At 39.7% G+C, this 24273-nt stretch overlaps 1 protein-coding gene across 4 annotated transcripts; it reads left to right on the top strand.

Moving 5' to 3' along the window:
- Positions 1 to 365: 365 nt before the first annotated feature.
- Positions 366 to 21839, top strand: wizb (WIZ zinc finger b). Of its 4 annotated transcripts, none has more exons than XM_027141511.2 (17): positions 366 to 664; positions 1205 to 1359; positions 1936 to 2086; positions 3500 to 3584; positions 3708 to 3853; positions 3958 to 5442; positions 8227 to 8766; positions 10828 to 11193; positions 12699 to 12806; positions 13054 to 13650; positions 14110 to 14586; positions 14872 to 15363; positions 15575 to 16114; positions 16275 to 16486; positions 17026 to 17257; positions 18213 to 18378; positions 19054 to 21839. In XM_027141511.2, the coding sequence occupies exons 2-17, from the start codon at positions 1240 to 1242 to the stop codon at positions 19412 to 19414; spliced, it is 6078 nt and encodes a 2025-aa protein (XP_026997312.1). In that variant the 5' UTR covers positions 366 to 664; positions 1205 to 1239; the 3' UTR covers positions 19415 to 21839. The 4 variants fall into 4 exon arrangements, with proteins under 4 accessions (XP_026997312.1, XP_047656670.1, XP_026997311.1 ...); XM_047800714.1 differs by having other exon boundaries at positions 3955 to 5442; positions 10828 to 11181; XM_027141510.2 differs by having other exon boundaries at positions 3955 to 5442.
- Positions 21840 to 24273: the final 2434 nt, after the last annotated feature.

The following is a 24273-nucleotide window of genomic DNA, read 5'->3' as shown; positions in this document are numbered from 1 at the left end:
CTTCACTCATTTTTATACTAATTATTATACGTCACTCATTGCCGCAGAAATACTGAGCAGAAGCAATGGAAGCATCCCATAATATAAAAGACATGACTCTGTAAAATGTAGCTTCAGTATGTTAACAGATTGCATTTGTACGTTGATTTATATATTTGGACCAGAAGCGTTTCCTTATTATAATCGGACCAAGTTAAACAAATAAAAAAATTAAAAAATAAATTAAACAATAAATCATAATTTCGGATACCAAAGTGTTACAGAGACTTTTTTTTTCCATTCGTGCATCTGTCATATATTTATTTGTTTGTTTGTTTGTGTGTGTGTGTGTGTGTGTGTGTGTGTGTGTGTGTGTGTGTGTGTGTGTGTGTGTGTGTGTGTGAATCGCTTATAGCTGCTTTAACAGCAGCAGATACTCTTCTTCTCCTCCCCGCTAACGTCACCCGCGCAGCCGTGGCGTCCCTCTGGAGCCAACAACATGGAGTCCGACCGACTGCACCGCTAAATCTCACCGCCTGAGCTTTCACTGATCTTGCAGAAACGCGGAACGCGGTATATTCCTGCAGTAAAGCGGCGTGCGGCGTGTTCATACTTCAGCCCCGACACGACATGGACAGAGCGGCGTGCAGCGTCCACAGAGCGCCGCGGCGCGCAGGCCGTTACGGTGAGCGGGACACGATTTTTTCTGCTTCCCCAAAGCGGTATTTAACATTCCCAGGATGTTCTCTTTTTTCCTGCGCTGCCACAGTGACCCTGCCACAAGTAAAGCACTAGGCTAATCCTGTGCGCCTGGGCGTCAGCTCTCAGCTTCACTTCATTACCAATGTTAGCGAGAAAAAAAGCGTTTTCTTCTCCATGTTCGTCATGACAAGGACGGGGCTAAATTTACCCAAACCAGACATGTTGAAATAGGTCAGACTACAGGATTGCAGCGAGCAGGTGGGGCGGCTGAGCAAAGGAATTCACCACTTTGGGGTTTTAGCAACTTCTTTGATGTCTAAAGCACTGGTTAGAAAATCAACCTGGTTCCACTTGTATTAAGTCGTGCTGTTAAAGTGCATTTTTGTTTCTGGATGTTTTACTGTGCTGCAGCTTTCCTTTGATCAGTTCTTTCACTCAAATGCTGATGACATTTAAAGCAGGTTTACTTCTGCATTCTGTTGCATCTAAACCTATACATGTCTTTGTCCATCTATGTGACCAGAGGAGGACACCATGTAGGTGAGTTCTGCAGATTACATGGTGCACCACCGGATCATGGAACCTAACATAGGTCCTCTTCCAAATATGGACCCCCATGATCCGTCATCCATCCGGGAGCTGTCGGAATCTCCCTCTCTACTCAGCGACAGCTTGATGGTGAGAGTTTAAAACACACACTAGTCCAGGGATTTTCAACCTTCTTCCTCCCGCTGAGCACTTTGTTATTGGAATTAGTAGTAGTTATAGGGCAACCAAGGGCAACTACCTACTACTTATTATACATCAGAAAGGGAATGAAGGCATGTAGGTTCTTTGGTGTATGAAACAATGTGTGTACGGATCCCACACCTGCAGCCACTCTGCACATAACATGTCTAGAAGACTTGGCTTGTGTCACGCTGCAAGTCAGGAGACTGCAGGCGGAAGTGCACATGTTGTTTTGACTGTAACATCCAAACCTAGATTGCTACTTGACTTATGCACAAAAGAACATTGAATCTGGTATCTGGCATCTACCTTATATCTTGTTCTGTTATGTGAATACAAGTACGTTATAATCTGTATCTCAGATGTGGGGCTAGTACATACAGGTTTCTTATGTTTTACTTATGTTCTAGTTTTTTGCTTTTGATCTGGTGTTAATTCACTTATTACTAATTTGTTATTACACTTTTTTCTATAGCATAAGCAACTCGTACATTCTTAATAACACACACTTATATATACATACAGGCAGGATTGTCCCAAGGTGGTGACCTGGAGAGAGAAGATGATGATGTAAACCTCCACAAAAGTGCAGGGAACAGCGATAGAAAAAACAGACCCTCTGCTTTCTCCTCATCTCTAACCTGGGACTCAGACTCTGAGAAAGAAACATTTGACGGTAATCTTGCATTTTTATTCTGTCACTGTACATAGTTAAGCTTAAGGATGAAGCTGTGCTTTGCATGTCACTGTTTTTCAAAATTTGCAAAAATAATGCAGAAATATTGTGGAAAATATTGGTGAATTTTTATATCGATGACAAAACAGGCTTTTCCAGAGCCTTGTACATGCCTTTCAAGTTCAGTGCAACCAGACACTGAGTGGCAGCTGTATGAATAAGCTCCGCCCCATTATGATTGCTTGGCATATGGTCGCCATATTGTTTACACATTTCAGCATTGTGTTTGATCATCATTGACGTTCAGGCCCATGAGAAATATGTGAAATCCTTCGACTAGTTTTCAAACATAGGTTTTGCATATTATGCAAATTAGTATAAATTTGTATAAAATATAAATTTGATTGATTGGGGCCAAATACACCAAAAAGCAAATTTGTATTATTTCGCTGCGTTTTATTTTACAAGAGATATTATATTGTTGTTGCTGTTGATTGTTGTTATTGTGACTTTTTATGAGCCAGACATGAATAGTGTCCTTTGAGTGAGTTTAGTTCAGTTTGTCTATCATCCATACAGAGACAATTTGGTATGAAATTAGATGAAAAGAGAAATCGTGTGTTTAGGACTCAAGATATGTGCTACAACATACAGTGCTGTGCTTCTCGCTTGCCTGCCTCCCTTTGGTCCGCCTCTATTCCTGCACCCTAGGAGACAAAAATATGAAAAAAGGCAAGCATAAACAATAGGGTTCCAGCGTCTTTAGTGTTTGAAACTATAAAAAGAATAAAAGAAGCAGCAAGAGATATTTGCATCTCAACAGAGACATTGTATAGTTTATGTTTTACTTCCAAAAGTTGTTCACATTTTGAGACACCTGCTCATGGCTAAGGTTGGAGACACTTGTAGAGAGCTCTTGGACTTCCAAATTTCCAATTTTACATCTGTTTAACCTCATTGGAAAAGAGGTAAACAGAACATGGGTAAAATTTTAATTATATATATATATATATATATATATATATATATATATATATATATATATATATATATATATATATATATATGTATGTATAAATGTATATACATTAATAAAATATAAAAAAAAGCAATACATTTGTCAAGAATAGCAGTTTGCATATATGTAAATATATTTCTAATACATTTGAATAATTTTCCACATATATTTTTTGAGAGAAAATACTATTTTTAAATACTATATAAAATACTGTACAAAACCATTATATAATTTATTTTTGTTCGAAACAAAGATAAATAGTTTCTCATTTTCAGAATGGAAAATACAAATGTGGGTGCCAATAAATCTGCAGGTCAGAGTGTGTGCATATTTCTAAATTTTAAAGTTAAGTCTTCTTTTGTTTTGTTGTGTATGTTCCCATTGGTGTATGTTAGAAGAGGAACTACAGCACTTTTCTAATCCTCATGGCCTTGCTGCTCACAGTCCAGGAAGCCCCACCTGTGAACAGGAGCATGACAAGTGAGTGAGATATTTAGTTTGATGAAGTAGAGGTTGGGGAGGTATTGACAGTTATGCATAGTGGACTGAGTAAGCCTGAGTTTATCCTGGTTTGTATGCCCTTTTCAATGCCACTGCGTGCAGACTTGACTGTGGAGTTTACCGAACACCTGAAAAACCCAAGAAAATAGTGTTAGACAAAAACTTGTCTAGTTCTTTGGACGCACAAGCTCAAGACAGAGATGCATGCAGAGATCCAGGGATGGTACAGTCCAGCACTCAACAATGTGGTTTGTGAAAATGCATTATTTTGCAGAGAGAAATATATATCAAAAAGAATATCATTTCAGTATGTGGTACTGAATTATGTAGTCTTCCCATTTATTTGCAGTAGAAAACGATAAAGTTGGATGCGTTTCGGATCAAGTTGGGCCACTTTTCTCAGACACAAAACCAAAAGAGGATGAGGAGAAAGAGTTTGAGCAGAAGATTAAGGAAATAAAGAGGGTTCCCGAACGAGATGTATATTCCTTCCCAGGGGATTCAGATCCTGAGAGTCCACCACCAGGTCCCTGGGCACAATGCACCTTTATCCAGCGTAGGAGAAAGAAGAGAGCCTTATTGAGACCTTTTTCTGGACTAAATCCCTGGCAGTGCACACTGGGTACAGGCAGGAAGACCAGAGTAAACCCCTCCAGGGTAAAGGAGTGCGGTAAATTTGTGAATGATAAGGAAGGGGTGTTTGAGTTTAAGGAAGAAGAAGAAGAGAAGGTTCAAGACAAGAAACAGTCACAAGAAGTCAAAGGAGAACTTTGCCAGGAGATTTTCACTTGTGTCGAATGTAGCATATACTTTAAAAAGGCAGCACATTTGAGGGAACACATGCGAGAACATGGTCAAGATAGTGGGGGAAAGGGACAGCTTGGAGAAGATCAAGCAAGAAGAAGGCGAGCCAAGAAGAGCGGTTTTGAGTGTATGGAATGTGGACAGAATTTCTCTGATAGGCTGGTGCTGTTGGACCATCACAGACAGCATCAGGAGTCACGGCACAAAATCTTGGAAGAGATGGGAAAGCTTAAGGAGGGAGGGAAGAGAGCAAGTCGCAGAAATTCCAGGAAGATGGACTCTAAAGAGTCCATTTCTGGCCAGTTTGTTTGTCTCAAGTGCAACTATAGCTCTGACGTGCCTCAAGAGCTTGCAGATCATGCCAAGACCCATACAACTCGAGCCAGGGCTAGTAAGCCCCGTGTCTCACCACGCTTCCAGCAAAAATCCTGCCGAAAAGGATGGAAACGGTATTCTGCTAATGCCAGATCAGCCACAGTAGTTTGTGATAGGTACCCCACCAGGGCTTCTGTGCAAATGGGGGGAGGTAAGCCAGAAGTTCACCGTTTGCAGGCCAAGGACTGTGACACACAGATTGAAAATAAGACAGATCTCTCTCCAGGACCTAGCCAGAATCACACAGTATCTGCAGATCCAGCAGAACCCACAGACAAGCCAGAATTAGAAAGTACTCAGACTGAAGCTGCTCCCATTGCAAGTCCAAGCCTACAGGAGGAGTCTGGGTCTGCTGAGGTTGGGCTTGGAGAAAAGAAAGTCTCAGAGCTCCAATGTCCTGAGCCTTTACTTACAAACACCAAGGCTGAAACACAGAAAAAGGATGTTGTATTTAAAAGCACAGGAAATCGACGCTCAAAACGAGTTGGGAGGCGTGTAATAGGACGAAGGCGTGCAAGTAGAAGACTGGATCCCCAGTCTACTGATACTAGTGATACAAATATCAATATGCAAAACACTGAGGAGACCACAGAGCTGAGCAAAAAAGCTTCTGTACTACCAGATACAGAGGGGCATATATTGCTGACTAACAAAACAGGTAAGACAAGACAACAGTATAACAATGACAGGAGTTTTATTTCGATCATAAATAAGTATTATTTGTTTTCGAATGATCGTGTTATTGTGCTTGGTAAGCATTTTATTTCAAAAGTGTGATAGCCTTTTTTTTTGTTTAAAACTGCATGTTGTGCAATTCTATAAGAAAATTAGCTGGCAGGCTTTTTCAGCTGTCTTGGAAACTTTGGCTTGCTACCAAAATTCTAGCTCTGCAAGGTCCCAGATACTGTGATGTTGAAATTACGGATCTGCTGTATTACTTTCTTACCCAACATACAGATATTTCTCTGCAACATTTAATTTAGCTTTAAAATGTTTGCAAATCTAAAATCTGCACCGTTATACCGACTAATTCGGAAGACGTGAAACCTACGAGAAGATTTTTATTCAAATGTACAGTACCTAAATTTTGGTCTCTTGCAGAAACATGGTCTTGCTTCTGCTGCAGACTCTTGGGAAGCATCTGGCTTGGTGTTGCAGCTGCAGCATAGTTTCTGCGCTCAATTTTGAGGGGCAAAAGAGAGGATAGCTTTGGCTGAAAGACAATAGACTCCGCTTAGGCACAAGCTATGCCTTGTCCACAAAAATGCCCTCAGCTCTGGTCTCTAACCCACCCTCGTAAAATATATATTATAAAATAGAAAGAATAGTTTCATGCTAATGGCAAATGCTATCTGTCATTATTTCTGTGTGTAGATAAATTGCTGCATATGTTTCTGTGTGAAGGCCTGCTTCAATCAGACTCGATATGATCCACACAAATAAAGTAATGGATTTGAAAAATACACAATAGAAAAAAAAAAAGAAAGCTAGAATAGAATTGCACACATTTAGGGCCCAGACAAACCATTTTGCACGTCTAAAGCAGTTGGAAATTTGCCTGGAGTTGGGCCAATAAGCATATTGTGCCCACACATACAGACTAAAAAGGGTGGTGAAAGAGGGGAAAAATGGCCCATAAATTACAGATTTCAGAATTGCACAGCTTAACTGATTCTGGTGTGGTTTCAATTTAGCTGTTGAATGCCACTTTCATAACAAAAAACTGTGCAGCAGAAAACTCATCAGACAAAAAAAAACAACAACCAGATTATTAACTTCCATTAGCAGTACAGATCACAAACACAGATGAAGCCAAAGTCAAATACGTGTGACAAAAGTGGACAGAAGTGAAGACACCTGATGTTCACAATAAAATACGGAGGTCAAACGTTAATGTTGTTGGTGCTGGAGACTGACTGCACGTGCTGTGATTTGATAGACAGAAGGTTCAGAAGATTTACTGCCATGCGGACAAATATGTAAAGGAACTCTGAATGTTCTGCACAAAGGAGTTGGACCAGGTTTCAAAATTTGTTCAAGTGTCTTCAACCTTGTTAGATCCAATGCGGTGAAGGTGTCTACAAAAAAAGCTGTAGAAACAATTACAATAATTATGAATATGTTAAGTAAACTTTTAGATTCCAGATAAAATCAAAATTAAATGTAAAGTATTTAAATAAACCACAAAATGTCCATGTGTAGTTGAGCTCAAAGGATTTTATAATACAAGTACATAATTATAAGTATATCATTTTACCCTGAACATACATTGTTAGATGATGCATTGCTTTACTTTTTCAGTGCATGTAGCGCAGGCAAAATAAGTACAAAAAACACGTCACCATTTGACATGAAATTTTCTCCACATGTCGGTAACAACCCTAGTAATCCACACACACAAAGAAACCAAAACAAATAACTTCAGAAATGTAGTTATGTGTAATAAAATGGAATGGCACAGGGAAAAATGATTGGACAGATGAAGAAAGAGAGGTGCAAAATGCATGGAAAGCCAAGAGGAAATACTGTAGAAAGCAATCCTGCCGCTTGCCAGCGGAAATTAAAATCAGCTGGTTCGGTCCCAAATGTTGGCCTATAAAAAGATTTCTCATTACCAAGGTGTCGCACAAGAAACATCTCAGGATATGTAAAAGCAAAGAGCTCTCTCAAGACCTTCGCAACCTTATTGTTGCCAAACATACTGATGCCATTGGTTACAGAAGGATTTCTAAACTGCTGAATGTTCCAGTGAGCACTGTTAGGGCCATAATCCGGAAGTGGAAGAAACATCATTTCACCATAAACCGGCCACGACCAGTGGCTCCCTTGCAAGATTTCTGACAGAAGAGTGAAAAGAATTACCAGAAGAGTTGCCCAAGAGCCAAGGACCACTTGTGGAGAGCTTCGGATAGACCTGGCATTTGCAAGTACAATTGTTTCAAAGAAAACGCTCACCATGCAAGACTACGTTGCTGAAGAAAAAACATGTATTAAATAAATGTCAGTAAGCGTGTTCAGTATTTTTTTCCCCCTGTGTCATTCCATTTTATTACACGTAACTTAATTTCAGATTTTCTTTGCTTTGTTTTCTGTGTATGTGTGGATTACTTGGATTGTTCCTGAGAACTGGTGAAAATTCAACATTTCCTGCCAACAGCGCCTTATAAATATATTTACTGAGAAAAAGGGTGACGTGTTCAATACATAGTTTAGGTGCCGTATTTGTAGCGTTTAAACAATACCTATAATGTCTCATTAGGATTTTTTTTCATAAATTACATTTATTCATAACATAAACCATTTCATTTTCATAATCACAGCACATGGGAAATGGAATGGATATAAATACAGATCTGTAGGCCCTCTGTTGCTAACTGAAAGGCTTATAAACTGATTATAACTTTAATGCTACATTATGCACTGACCACTTTCTGTCTTGCAGATGAGGAAACATCTGCTCCTGCTATAGACCACGATTTACCTCATCCAACGAAAGCCCCAGAGGACTCCAAAGAAGAGACGAATGAAGAGACCCCACCTGACCGTGAAAAGGATCAATGTAGCAGAAACACCACTGATGAAAAAGATAATGAAGATGCTGCTGCTGCTGCTGATGATGATGATGATGACGCTGTTGATGATAATCGTAAAGATGTTGATGACCATGAAGATGACGATGATGGGACTGATGATCAGAACGATAACACCAGTGACCAAGAAGAGAATGATGTTGTCAGCCATCTTCTTGATGTCTTAACTGAAGAGGAGGATGAGGAAGATGAAGACGGCATTTTGTTGAAGACCGTAGAAAAGAAATGTCCCTACTGCCAAGACTGTTTTGATAATGGAATTGGACTGGCCAATCATATTCGGGGTCACCTGAACAGAGTTGGGGTCAGTTACAAGGTTAGACACTTCATATCCCCAGAAGAGGTTAATGCCATTGAGAGGAAGTTCTCCTACCAAAAAAAGAAGAAAAAAGGTAAGGATAACCAGTTAACCACAGTCACTAATATCAGTTTATATTACTATTAAATACCTCATGACACACCGGGAAGTGGGAGGGGGTTCGAGGACATACGGCGGGTATTGAACATATCACCATTTTCCTCAGTAAATTTCTAAAGGTGCTATTGACATGAACACCTTTCACCAGATGTCGGTAACAACCCAAGTAATCCACACATACAAAGAAAACAAAACAAATAAGTTCAGAAATGGGTCTGTGTAAAAAAATGGAATGACACAGGGAAAAGTATTGAACACACAAAGGAAGAGAGGTGCAAAAATGCATGGAAAGCCACGACACCAGTTGAAATCTATCATTAATTAGAAAGCAATCCTGCCTCTTGTCAATGCAAATTAATATCAACTGATGGCCTATAAAAAGGTGCCTCATTACCAAGGTGTTGTACAAGAAACATCTCGAAACATCAAACGGCACTCCACATACCCCGAAACCATCATACAGTGAAGTACGGAGGCAGGAACATTATGGTGCGGGGCTGTTTTTTCAGCATACGGCACAGGTAAACTTCAAATAAATGAAGGACGGGCGAACGAAAAACTGTTCAGAGACATTCTCAATAAATATCTTCTGCCATCTACCAGCATGATGAAGATGAAACGAGGGTGGACGTTTCAGCAAGACAGTGACCCCAAACACACAGTCAAGGAAAGTCGCAATTTGTTTCAGAGAAAGAAGATAAAGCTGCTGGAATGGCCCAGCCAATCACCTGACTTGAACCCAAAAGAAAATGTTTGAAAAGAATAAAAGATCAGAGTTTATAGAATGGGCCAAAATCACACCCAGCAATGCACGGGACTAGTTTCTCTATACAGGAGGCACCTTGAAGCTGTCATCACCTTTGTCCCTTTTGTACGAAGTATTAAATACATTTCAGTAAGTGTGTTCAATACATTTTCCCTGCGTCATTCTACATTATTACACACAATTTCATTTCTTAATTTTAACTTATTTGTTTTGTTTTCTAGGTTCGGATCACATGGGTTGTTAGCGACATTAGTTGAACATTTCATGTTAACAGCACCTTTAGAAACGTATTTACTGAGAAAGACTTATTTTACCCGCTGTACGAGGCAGGCTACAGAGTGACAGGTTATTTTATTTTAATTCACATCAAGATTTTAAGCACTTCTCTCGACTTAAAACCACTTGTTATTTAACTTAAATTCACAAACACAGCAGTTCCACTGTTGACATTCCACTCATGGTCAAGGTCGCTGGAGCTGTTTGTGTTGTTTCTCTCTCTTTCTCTGGCTTTTGTCTCCCTTTTTCTATTGCAGCACAGAATATAATTAGTATTTATTAAATGCAACTAGGTGTAAACCCTCGCTTGTTACCTTGTTACCTTACCCCTTATGCTCACTTGTGCCCTCATTGCCACATTTGACATTCATATTTGAAATATTATACATGGACCGTAATTCACAGCATTTGTATTGTTTACTGCCAAAAATTCACACTGTCAAAATATTGATCCACAAAAAGCCATCTTGGGGAATTTTTTACTCTTCTGCCACGACATACACGGCGTCTGAAGACGATCTTAAAACGAATAAAACAGAGAGTGTAGAAATACTAACATCGCAGTCTGAAGTTTCTTTTTGGGGATTTGTCAAAGACCGTGTGTGTAACACACGGGTGAAAGACGGCGATGATCTGATAAGAATCACAGCTGCTGTTGAAAGCATTTATGTGGATATGTTACAGTGTACATGGCAGCAGTTGGACTCTCACCTGGATGTTTCTCGCATCACTAATGGGCAACATATTAAATGTTTGTAATGTCTAGCAAAAATGTTGCATTTTCGTTGGTATAAATGTTCTCGATTGGTAGTTTATTTGTAGTTATGTATTTTTCGAATATCAGAATTGTAAAGGTAATCTTCACACACCCTGTGTTTAGAGAGGCTTGGATTTTGTGTTGGTTTTTATTTTTTCTAATGAGGTCTGGTTTTAGTTATTGCTTTTCTATTCTTCTGTTTCTGGCCCTGTTCTCCTGGATGAACCCATGAGCAGTTGCTAACTTTGACCCAGCGACCTTCAGTGTGATGCGCTGTGAGTTCTGCAGTGCTGGATTTGACACCAGGGCTGGTCTTTCCAGTCATGCTCGTGCACACCTTCGAGATTTTGGCATCACCAACTGGGAAGTCACCGCTTCACCTATAAACGTCCTCCGTGAGCTCTTCTCTAAGAGGCCTGACCTCGCTCTATCCATTACCCCTGCTTTTAACCCTGAAACACAAGACAAGAAACCATGTAAAGAAGAGGAGGAGTCCATGTTAGTAAATGATGAAGAAGGTGGAACTTCAGACCCGGTGCTGCAGATACCTGCATCTTTAAGTCAGTCTTGGAGAGATGGTCAGAAAGAAGGTGAAGCTGATGGTTAGTGGACTGCATCCTTACACATAGTGAAACCACATGTGGCTCTTTGTCTAAACTACTAAGGTCTTACTCTTAAAACAATTGATAATAGGTCACTTGAGTTTTATTTGGCAATGTGTTACATGCTCTTTCTCTATAATAAGTTCATATAAATAATGTCTGGTGTTTAATCGTACTCTCTGCTTTTACTCACATGGTCATGCTTTACATAGATACACAAAAAGTAGTGGAAAAAATGGACTTACTGTACTGTAGTTCTTGCTTTGTTTATACACCTACAGGGTATTATAATGGCCATTAAAAATATGTAATCATATGAGACAGCTCATTGGTGTCCGGTATCAATAAGAGCACAGCCAGATCACATTCATTTTAAAGTTACTTGGGGCAATTTCAACCTTTAAAAACTAAACACAAGGCCAGCCTGTTGTTGCAGCTGGTAACGCTGTTTCCTTAGAGCTCAAGGGTCCTGAGCTCAGGTTCCTGCCTGTTGGGGGTTTCACAGGAGATCCCCTGTGACCACATGGGTTTTCTTGGGGATCTCCAATTTCCTCCCACCTGCCACAGGAGGTGGACTGATTAGACTAAATTACCATTAGTCGTGAATGTGTCTGCTTGGTGTCCCATTGAGGGTGTATTCCTGCCGTATGATCTTACCAGGATAAAGTGGTTATAAAAGATAAAAGAAAGAACTAATATAGGGAATGAATTAGTCCAGAGATTACTATTTTGTTTAGCTCTGCCATGTATAGAATAGCAGTACTGACCTCCTCCTTCCTGTAAGGCTGCAGGCAAGCATAACAAGACCTTGGTCCCCTTTTCCAAAAAGCACTGGTTAGACTCCTTTATATTTCTAGATTTGTGCATGTGCTTGTGCATGCTTTTAAATTTAAACCACAGGTGTGTTTAAAGTTGGAGACTGAAAAGGCCTTTAGAAAACAACAATTTTCTTTCTTCTCTTGTGTTGATCTGGAGTCGTGTTTGGGGTCATTATGTTAAAAATGGGGTCACTTTTCTAAAGCTGCATTGTATGGGATGCTCTCAGGAAGGGCTTCTTTAGTGAAACCTTCTAAACAGCTTGTTGTCATGGAAGTAGTATGTAAGCCAGAACAACACACTGTCCTCCTTCACCGTGCTCCTCAGTTTGTGTGGGGCAGTTTGTTTGTGCATCTTAATTCATTAACAATTCAGAGATTGTGGGTTTAAATCCCAGGCCTGCAGAGCCACTGTTGCACCCTTTTGTCCCTGTTGAGAATTTTGGGACATCTACATGGGACTTGTAGATTCTATTAGACAGCTTCTATTAAGACAAATAGTTCAGGATAGTTTAGTAATGAACTCTGTAAACTGTCAGAAGTTACATTCATGCTCATTACTTTTAATGTGTTAATGATATAAAGATCGCAGTGTAGCTTATTATTGTTTAGGGTGAATAATGTCATTTTATTAAGAGTTTATTAAGGTTCGTGTTATGATGCTTTACTTTATTCTACTTTCATTTGTAGGTGGGAATAACAAGAGGGAGGAAGATGAAAAACTGCGATTGCGGGATGATTTTAATTCCAGCCCAGGATCAAGCAGCTCAGATGCTGCAGAAGAGACCGAGGCAAAAGGTGTGATTAACTCTGCCTAGTTCTTTAGTCTGACGTGTTTACATTTAAAGCACAGTTATTACTCGAGATAGGAATAGGAGTATCTATTTGTTCTCTCTTATTGAATCATTTTGCATACAATTAAGATATTAAAATAATAACACAAAGTCTGATACTAATTTAAAATAGTTAGACAATATTATCAAACATATAATAAAAAAGGTCTCATTTATTTAACTCATTTATTCCACAATGCCATTTTCTCCAGGCTACAGTTTGTTGAAGTGTGAGGTGTGCGGTGCCTTGTTTGAGACACGCCGAGGTCTATCCAGCCACGCTCGCTCTCATCTGCGCCAGCTAGGTGTGGGTGTGTCTGAAAGCAGTGGTGCACCTATAGATCTCCTCTACCGGATAACCAAGGAGCGGGCTACTGACTCCCAATTATCTGCTTTACCCACATCCCACTCACCAACACCAACACCATCACCCAAAACCACTGACCATCATGCTTTCTGTGTTCCCGTGCCAAGCCCCAGCAGGAGCACAGAGTTTGAAGATGAACAAGAAGACATTAAGCCCCTCTCACTTCAGCGTAATGTAGCGAAGTCTCCCCCTTCCCCAAGTAGCCCATCACCATCTGGCTTGCAGCCATCCTCTCCATTTGGGAGATCTCCATCTCCCTCACATTCTGCTTCCCCATCCCCAGTGTTGAGGAAGGCCCCAATCTCCTCATTGCTGCCTGTGTCTTCCCCTCTGCGCTCCCATGAGCACAGGACTATGTCAAGGGCCCATAATTCAACCTTGTCCACTGCCCCATCTCAACCACTCTGGGCATCACAAGAAAGAGAAGCTCCTCTCAATCTCGGTAAGAATGCATTCATGTTTTGATTTAGTTCACCGTTAATATTGTGCATGACTTTTTGATATTGACTTATGAAGATATAGCTAGTAAAGAAAGCACAGGAGAATAAGAGAATAAAGTTCCCTGACATTTATGGTAGGGTTGTCATTTTGAATCTAGCAATGAAAATGTGAACAACATAACAATAATTCAAAGTAAATTAAGTCTGAGTCAGCATTTGTTTTTGTTTGATTTAACTTTTGGGAACGCCAAAAAAAGCTTTCAAGCTTATTGCTAATAACCAGAAAGCACAAAATTATATTAACTCTTGGTCTGAATACAGATTTAGGTGACCTGTTATCCATATATAGATTAGTGATTTATATACGATTAATGTTTCTAATAGCATCTATTGATTTTCTCGGTTTTTCTTGACTTTCTTTGTTTACTCTCCCTTGCTGCTTTCTTCACCTCTGCTTATAGCAATGGATATGGATTCCAATACAGACATCATATGCAAGTTATGTGGTGCCTGGTTTGAAACACGCAAAGGCCTCTCGAGTCATGCTCGAGCACACCTGCGTCACTTCGGGGTGGAATACTCAGAGTCCAAGGGGTCGCCCATCGACCTGCTGAACACACTCATACTCACTGATGACTTCAAGCGCAGAGCTTCCTCCTTCCGCTCTGACAGCCCAGAGGACTTGAGAGTCCATGGGCACAATGTGGCTCCTTCCTCATCCTCCAAATCCACACCAACTTCTGCTTCCAAGAGGCCCTTCCTCTCTAACTCTGTCCTATTGAAGAACACATCATTAAAAAGTGGTGTTGGCTCCAAAGCTACCTCTACATCTTCTTCTTCCTCCTCCCACACCTTGCTCAGCCCACCCACCAAGAAGCTGAAACCTTCACAGCAGGTCTTCCGAATGAGTGGCAGGGAGCTGGTGTCCATCCCTCTAGGTGCCTTAATACATTTCATTATGCAGTTTATTATGCTTTCTGAACCGAAAGTGGAGTTAAAAGTACTGAGATTGTTTTCAGCTTGAGATAAAGTGTCTTGATTGAATTGTATGAGATTAGAACAAATTAAATCAGTGGGATTTACTCTGAGACTGGAACTGGGGAACTTTATAACAGACTATATATAGTGTCTTATAAATACATTTGTAATTGTTTATTTATGGAGACAACCTGGCATTGTTCATACTGAATGTCAGCTTCTTTCTGTTCCCTTTCAAATTGCAGCTGAACCAATGAAAGATGTGTGTTGTGAGTTTTGCGGTGAGCTTTTTGAGAACCGCAAAGGTCTTTCCAGTCACGCCCGCTCCCACTTGCGTCAGCTGGGCATCACTGAATGGTCGGTGAATGGCTCACCCATCGACACACTGCGAGATCTTATAACCCGCAGAGGCTTGCCATGTGTCATGCCTCTGAAACCCTTGAAATCATCCCCATCCTCTCCTAGCCCAGGACCTCCTAGGACCTTACAACGTTATTCCTCCCCACCAGGAGGTGTCCATGGCCGTCAGACTTTCTCTTTCAATCAGCACCAGCCTGCCAAGATGGCAGTATCAGCACCTGTCACCAGCACCTCCTCAACAGTGCTAATGGTTAAGCCCAAACCTGAACCTGAGCAAGTGGAAGTTACTGTGATTGGAGAGGGACGTGATGGTTCTAGTTCTGAGTCACTGCATCCGAGCTGGATGAGCTCAAATAATGCTCATCCCGTTAATCTGTGTAAGTAAAAATGATGATGTATTTCCCATCAGAATAATAGAAATAAATAAGTATGTCAGTGGAAATTTTAGTCAGGTGCACCAACATTTGTAGTAAGAAAGTGCTGCTGGCTTCTGATTTTTATTTCTTACAAATTTGTTTTTTTTTTTATTGATTATCATCTTAAACACAAAGTCTTTAATCTCTTTCACTTCACTCTGGTCTTTTCCAGTAATGACTCAAGAAAGGGAACCGTCCCGTGATATCCGTTGCGAGTACTGTGGCGAGTTTTTTGAGAACCGCAAAGGCCTCTCCAGCCATGCCCGCTCACATTTACGCCACATGGGTATCACTGAGTGGTCCGTCAATGGCTCACCCATCGACACGCTGTGGGAGATTATGCGGAATCAAGGCACCACACCAGCATCTGTTGTGTTAGGTGTAAAAGAGGAACCAGAGCAGGAAAGCACTTCACCCTGGGACAATCAAGGGTATCAGTCATCCCGAGTCTCCCCAAAGGCACCCATTAATATTCTCCACCCCAGCTCACGCCTCCATAAGCCTTCATTTGGGTCCACAGGGCTGTCAACTAATGCCCCAGCAGGGAAGTTTCTTGGTATGAAACCCACTGGGAAGAGGTTGCTGGGAACTGAAAGACACCTTGCTCAAAGGTCTCCTCCAGTCGCCCAGTCAAAAACCTTCTCACCCACACCACAGGACTTCTCTTTTAAAGGAAGAATGTCTACAGACAAGTATGGGGTAGGCCGCATGGGTAAGACTGTATTTTTATTACCAGATTGCTTCGTTGTAGTCTTTTATTAACAGATTGTCATTCTTTAATTGAAATTTACTTTGGAATTTTTCTCTTTTGATTAGGGATTCTTTGCATAGAGTGGTTAATGATTATTTTATTTTTTTGTCACCTTTCTTAGACGCCAGCTGTGAGTTGTGCGGTTTTTGCTTTGAGAACCGGAAGGCTTTAGCTAGCCATGCTCGGGCTCACTTGCGACAGTTTGGTGTGACTGAGTGGTCAGTGAACGGTTCACCGATTGAGACACTGAGTGCCTGGATGCGTAGCAGGCCACAAACAGTGGCTGAACTGCACCGTAGCTACTTATCAGATGGGCATGTTACTCAAAAGAAGGTACAAATGCTTGCATGTACAATAATAGCATTTGATAACTATACAATGTGTACAACCGTGTGTATCGTAACTTTGTTTTTTTTTGTTCGGTATCAATAATTGTACACAAATTCTATTAATCTTGTCAAGGTTCTGTGAAGATTCGCCATAGCCTTCCATTATTTTACTGGCTCTGCTACAGCTGTCCTGCAGAAGAATATTTCTTCTTTCTCATCATTATCTGTACATTATGTTCATAGTACATACACAAATATCAGCACATATCATATAACAGCACATATCCTTCTGTAAATTTCAGTTTATACTAATAGCCATCTGTATATTATGTTCATAGTACCTACACATCTGTAAATGACCATTTTATTTCATTTATGTAACTCATGTAAACACTGTATATCCTGCACTTGCTGCTATTGCACTCTGGTTGGACCTAAACTGCATTTCATTGCCTTGTACTTGTACATGTGTAATGACAATAAAGTTGAATCTAATCTAATCTAATCTTATCTGATTCAAACCCCATCCCTACTGTATCTCAGAAGCAGTCAGGAGCCCATTGGACATCTCTAACACTGTCCCAGGGAAGGACTGTTGATCGGCAGATCATGAACAGCTCGTGGAGTTCATTATCACGGGCAGTAGAGGTTAAAAATGGAAACAGCAGCTCTTTTCACCATGGCATCTGTACCCAGGATAGGGGACATAACTCCAGCAGTGCAATTCCACATGCGCAAGTGGCTCGGAGTGAACTTAATGTCCGGGTGACAAGAGGTAAGAACGCTTCAGAGAAATAGTGTTACAGATGCTCTCTTCTGCTCACTGACCAAGCGAGTCGTATCTGGCCCTTCATTTTTAGTGTTCTAAAGAAAGGCAGTATTCTGCCATTTTTGCAAAAGTATATTTTTGGCGCTCCACTTCACTGCTTGATCTTTAATTCAATAGAGTTTTATTTGTGTAGTGCTTCTGACAATGGACACTGTCACAAAGGAGCTTAACAGAAATAGATAAATTGTGGGTATACATTAGACATTTATTTACATTTTTAAATGTATATATATATACATGAGCATGTCAGAAGTGACCGTGGCAAGGAGGAACTTCCTGAGATGATATGAGCATGAAACATTAAGAGGAAGCAGACTAAAAATGGACCCCATCCTCATTTAATGACAACCGATACTGTGATTATAAATCATTTCCCTAACATAATTGTGTGCTATACAGTCAAAAGGTGCATCCAGGACTATATAAGCTTCAGAAAGGAATATGAATAGGAACATAAGAGTTATTTCTGAATTCATAATAATTTCATCTTTAAGTTATAAAGTTATCAAATGTTCAGTGGAAGAGAAATAGGAACGGATGGAGGGAGAATGTGAGAGTAGTAAACGGCATTGCTGTTTTTCATTATAGCAGATTTTTCCCCTCACACCCTTCTGTAAACTCTAGAGATTGTTGTTTGTGGAAATCTCAGGGGAGTACAGTAGCACCTTGTGAAATACTCTGAATGCCAGCCCATCTGACACCATAACACGGTGGAACTTACTGGACATCTTTCCCTTTTCTGATGTTTGTTGTGAACATTAATGGAAGCTCTTGACCTAAGGAGTTGATAATATTAGTGGAATTTTTTTTAAATAACTTCTGATTTACATCGTCATGGCCACAGAGGGAAATGTGCTATTGTGTTTTGTTAATATTCCTCATCGTTTTTGTTTTTAACTAGGAATCGAGCGACGGCCCCTGAAACATCCATCACATGCTGATGTAGGAGAGAGAGAAAGCTGTCCTCCCAAACCACCTCGCACTAGTACTGTTCCTGCCCTCGTGCCAAAGCCCCCTTCCACCCCTCTGGTCAAACTTGTGGGTAAAATCTACTCCCTAAAGTGCCGGTGAGTTGTACAGTATCTCCACAAGCTTTCTGCCGCTAAGTGGTAAAGCCATTATGTTTTGGGTTCGTCCATGTGTATGTCTGTCCTGTCAATATTCTCTTTAGTACAGCGTCCCAAGATCAAGGGGTTGAATGTATGTAAAATTTATTTGGAAATATTATTATAGTTAGCAGATGAACAGATTAGATTTTGGAATTGATCTAAATAGGGACAAGGCCACAGCAAGGTCAGGTGGCTGAAATTGTTTTTCTTTTTCAGCAGCTTCTTTTTTTTTTAAAGTATATTTTAAAGGTATAGAGGCATACAAATTAGTAACAGAAGGACTAGAATTGTTCTCTCTGTTTAGAATTGTTCTGCTTCTTTTTCTCTATAATAATTTGTTGCTGGCATTATTTTTAAATTTCGTACATAATTCAATAAAAAAATAATAATTGTCACCACTACATGTAGTCCACAGCACACACAGTAGACACTACTTATCTTGTTCTTTACAGAGTGTGACAATCCTCCCTACTTATAAGGATTCCTTACTTATGTATATACGGCAAAATTGTGTTTCTTTCTTTCATGCGAACGCATTTGTGACATTTTGTTTAAAAACGTCAAGTTCGTAAATGGCAAAATAAGTTGTAATCATACTTAAACAAACAACTCTGAGATTTATCCCTCTCTCAGGTTTTGTGATGTGGAGTTTCATGGTCCGCTGTCAGTGCAGGAGGACTGGATCAGGCATCTCCAGCAGCACATTTTGAAACTTGACTACGACAAGCCAGCTCCCACCGCAAATAACACTCCAGCCAAATCTGACATGGCTGTTCCTGGAAGGCAAGCCTCAGCTACTACCTCCACGTCTGTCACTACTACAGCAACTACTCCCAGCTCAGCCACGAATCTTAACTCTACATCTGTATCTACACCATGCAAACCTGTCTCTACTCCTACACCCACTTCAGCCCCGACCTTGACAGCTCCCACACTGACCAGCCCTCGAATTCCAACCAAGGCTGAACAGGAAGTTGATACTCCTGCCACATAATGCTTTTGTGTTATGCTTTTCTTTTCATTTTCTTTCATTCTCTTTGTACTTCCTTTTGTTATTAAAAAACAAGGGTTTGGAAGAGCATTGCTTACTACCTATTAATTTTGACCCAGTTAACAACATAATAGGAGAGTTGAGCTTGAGATAGGACAACAAACGATGATTCGATTCTTGTGTTATTAAGTATTACCAGGTCAGTGGTGCTTATGGGTGTATCTGAATATGTAGTGTAACTAACTTGCTGACTGTGTCCTTCTTTTAGCTTAGTTGGATATAAGAGCGTATAGAACATTTTTTTTTCTTTCTACTGGACATCTACCTAGTAGTTCTTAATGAAAGGCACAAACATATAAACCAGTTTTTGTGTCCATCCAAAATTATTGTAGCACTTTCTTTTAATGCCTTTATTTTCCAAAGCACTTACACACTAAGCCTTTAACCCTCTCTAAATAAGCTTATCATGGCAGCCACCTACACGATGGTTAACACAGTGTGCCATAATAAAATATGAGCTGTTAGTGCTGATATGCCCCTGCTCAAATGTTTTTACAATGCACCTTACATGATCTCATTTGGAATGAGACCTAATGTAGGTCACTTTGTTTTCCTCAGAATTCTACTAGTTTCTCAGTAAATATGACTGTTTGCTCTTTTTTATGTAAATGGCAAAAAAAAAATCATTTTTTTTGTTCATAAAGGTTTAATTAAGTTAACAAATACTGTACATTCATTTGTGTTTAATGTAACCATGATTAGGAAAAAAAAAAAGACTAATGAATAGCCTACCGTGTCTTTTTAAATGTTCTGACTACTATTTCTTGTCTGGGTTTTTAAAGGCTGGAACATTACTGTTGGTACTGCAGAAAGATGGCAAGGTACCTGCACAAGCAAAGCTTAATGGTTAGAAAATGTCAGTGTGCTTCAATGTAAAGTAAAGCCTAGTTTGCTATTTGCACATTAGCTTACTGCACCCACTCTTGGTCTTTTGCTCCCATTTTACTTTTAAATTGGAAACTGCCCTGAATTCACAAAATGGAAAGTTGGCCTGAACTTGGGTTAATTAATGTATTTGTTGCTTGCTTTGCCTACGACCCAAATCCCTGTGCTAATCTAATGCACTTTTGAATGCGCCCTGTTTTGGATAGATGACAAGAATTTGAATGTTTGGCATATGAGCAATGAGCACTTTTACTCTAGGCTGGATAGGGAGGTGTATGTAATTGTGTGTGTACGTGCATGGACTTAAAAAGGTCATGGGTATGTCTTTGCCATATAGCCGTAAATTTAGTTTTAAAACCATTTTCAATAGCACATTTGTGTCCCTGCCAAGAACTTCACTGCACTGCGTCCATCAGTCCGTGGCAGAATGTGCCAAAGAATCAGTGTGACATGGGACAGTGTCCTACACTACAGCCGTCATGCGAAAGTTCCTGACTGAATTGAGGGAAGAGATTTCATCCTCTCGACTGGAGGAAACTATGGACAGCGGAGACTGAGAAAATTGAAGCTGTCCTTCTTCAGATTATATTTTACAACTTGGATAAACTACATCTGAGAAACACCACAAATCTTTGGTATGCTGGATCTTAATCTCTGGACATTTATGGCTATTGCTTGATCAAAGAAGGGACTACTCGGATACGTCATGCTTCTGTTAAGGACTGACACAACTATGTAGCTTCACATGACTTTAGATGGTAATCCATTTCTACACAGTGAAGCAATAACAGTATGGTCACATGACACAAACTATGGCGGTATGTTTCACTACTCATCGCATTTCTGTGACTGTTAGACTTGCAGCATTCCTGTGGAGTATATAACTATATATATTACTAGTATCAATCATGAATTATGATCTTCATCAATTTATCATGAGTTTATTTCAACAATAATTTTGTGTTTTTTATTGTCATTTGTCTTTCTGTACTTGCAGTCCAGGATAAGTGACATAGAAGAAGTGTTATTTTTTATTATTGGTGCTCATGATTTTAATTGGATATGAATGGATTTGTAATGTTCAGTGCTTCGATCATGAAACTATCCTTATGTCAACTGACTTGTCTTGATGGGGACTGTAATGCAGACCTCGAGATGAGCTGCTGTTGGGAAGTGCCAAGCAGTTATCCCCTGTAAGACTTTCCTTAGCTAAACTTGTTACAAGAAAAGCGTATGTTTGTGTGTGTGTGTGTGTGTGTGTGAGAGAGAGAGAGAGAGGGAGAGAGAGAGAGATTAGTGTAAGTGTGAGAAAGGTGAGAATGCTAAGCTGCCATGGAAAAAATCATACTGTGCACAAGCATTAGAAAGATTCATGTGAATCAACAAATCATTAAATGTGATCTGAAACATACAGTAGTAGAGTCGCGTTATTTCTGCTTTGAAAATGAACAAACATACACTCAATAAAATTGAATAAAAAATGTTGCAAGTGTTTTCTGGGTACTTTTGATATTTGTCTTTATAACACTTACTATTATAATAAGGATTAGATTAAACTAAATTTTATTGTCATTGTGCAAAGTACTGTACATGTACAAAGCCAATGATATGGGGTGATATATACATAGGGAATGGAAGAGTTATATACATGGGTTCAGTAGTTATTATAAATAAGATATACATGGTGTATATATGTATGAACATATATACTAATATTCCATATTGTTATAATTAGATCTTTCTAAATCCACATTTAGCTTTTGTTAAGCAGGTTTTGACAGGATATGCACAGCTTCTTATCAAGAGGCTTGTATTGTCATTTCAGACATACAGTATATAGATGATGTAGTGGAATGAAACACTGTTCCTCCACACAGATTCACACAACAAACCTATTCACATATTAGCCATATGGCTGTACACCAGATGAGGGTGCCATTGAATCACTGATGAAATCCCTAACTCACTCATGGAGTCTCTCTTTTCTCCAGTACAGTTTCATGCCAGACATTTTACCATATGGAAGCTCTGTATTAAACTGTACTAAACTAGGCTTAACACAGATAGAACTTTTCACATCTAACACTAAGGTTATCTTGTAAGGGACGTCTCTGGTAAATACTATGAACGAATAAAGAATAAATTAACAGGAGACTGAAACCTCCAACAGCATGTGACCCCAACATGTCTTGATAGATTGTTTATACTGTGGCTAATCAAGGTGATGCATTCCTCAGATACGGGACATTATCAGATTGTGATGATGTGAGTTGTGACGATTGCAGTGACGTCATTTTTAAGTCATTTTCACCAGGTGACTTGTTTACTTTAGGTCTTGAGTAACTGCATTGCTCACTACTTTTACCCAACTGAATTATTACTACATTAGTAATACTTTTTTTTTTTTTTTTTTTTAACGTTACAGCTATTTATAAACAGGGAGCTATGTAATGATGGCTCTGTAAAATGACATTGTTTTTTTTCTAAAGTTAAGCTTCTGTGCAAACATAATTATCCACTTTGGGCCACAGAGGGAGATGAAAAGTAGTAGTCACATCAATACCAGTAACCAAGCTTGTTTGATTTTGTTGATTTTCAATTTGCATTATTGTGACATACATAGTGAAAGAATAACAATTAAATGGATTACTTCTTCTGATTAAGTGAGCAATTTTGAAGCACAAGGGATTTGTAATTTACCTGAGATTAGTCAGAGTCTGATAGAATTAAAGAGAAAGAATTGAGATTCACTTCTTTGTAAATGCAAATGGATTTAGAGATCACATGCAATGCTTTGAACTATGGCATTTTGTGCAGATGGAAGTTGGTTAGCTAGGTAGTGATCTTCACTTGCCAACTGTTACTAAATGTTACCTAGTTAGCACTAACCCATGTGCCATAACCATTCATTCATTCATTCATTTTAATAATGATGTTGAGCAGTGGAATAAGCATAACCTCTGTAATCCTCTTTCATTGTCCAAATCCTTTCTCTTTCTTTCAAAGAAGTCTAAAATCTCATAATATTCCCTACCTGATATCATTCATTTAATGAAATAAAGCTTTCAAGGCAGGTTTGGGCACACAGACTCAGAGAAGGAATGTACACAATTCCTGAATTTTCCATATTTCATTCATTCATTTTCTACAGCTTATCCGAACTACCTCAGGTCACGGGGAGCCTGTGCCAGGCGTCATTGGGCATCAAGGCAGGATACACCCTGGACGGAGTGCCCACCCATCGCAGGGCACACACACACACACACACACACACACTCTCATTCTCTCACGCAATCATACAATAGGGACAATTTTCCAGAGATGCCAATCAACCTACCATGCATGTCTTTGGACCGGGGGAGGAAACCGTAGTATCCGGAGGAAACCCCCGAGGCACGGGGAGAACATGCAAACTCCACACACAAGACAGAGGCGGGAATCGAACCCCCAACCCTGGAGGTGTGAGGTAAACGTGCTAACCACTAAGCCACCGCCACTTTTCCACATTTTTGAACAGCATTAATAATTACATATTGATGCATATGGAATTCCACAATGACCAAATGCATTAAAAAATTATAATGGAATGAAATTTAGCATTTATTTTCTGTAAGTGGCCTAGAAGTTTATCAATTATTTATAGGGTAAACAGTATTAGAGCAGGAAAAGTAATGATCAGTCATTAGTGAAACTAGATTACAAGCTCTCTCTCTCTCTCTCTCTCTCTCTCTCTCTCTCTCTCTCTCTCTCTCTCTCTCTCTCTCTCTCTCTCTCTCAGAGAGCATATGTTTGGTTTCATTGTTATCATGTAGTTTTCTGGTATTTCTAGCTCATTTATTGCCAGATCTTTTGTTACTTTAATAGGCTTTTAGAATAATTATACTTATGTAAACCCAGTCACTTTACTATAAAAGGAC

This window comes from Tachysurus fulvidraco, chromosome 15 (assembly GCF_022655615.1).
Source record: "Tachysurus fulvidraco isolate hzauxx_2018 chromosome 15, HZAU_PFXX_2.0, whole genome shotgun sequence".
In the NCBI taxonomy this organism is placed as follows: Eukaryota; Metazoa; Chordata; class Actinopteri; order Siluriformes; family Bagridae; genus Tachysurus; species Tachysurus fulvidraco.
This window is presented reverse-complemented; position numbering and strand designations above follow the sequence as displayed.

Coding starts and splice junctions, on each gene's coding strand:
- wizb (XM_027141510.2), top strand. CDS start 1,240: ATGGTGCACCACCGGATCATGGAACCTAACATAGGTCCTCTTCCAAAT. Junction 15,364..15,574: donor TGCTCATCCCGTTAATCTGT/GTAAGTAAAAAT, acceptor GGTCTTTTCCAG/TAATGACTCAAGAAAGGGAA. Junction 17,258..18,212: donor TAATGTCCGGGTGACAAGAG/GTAAGAACGCTT, acceptor GTTTTTAACTAG/GAATCGAGCGACGGCCCCTG.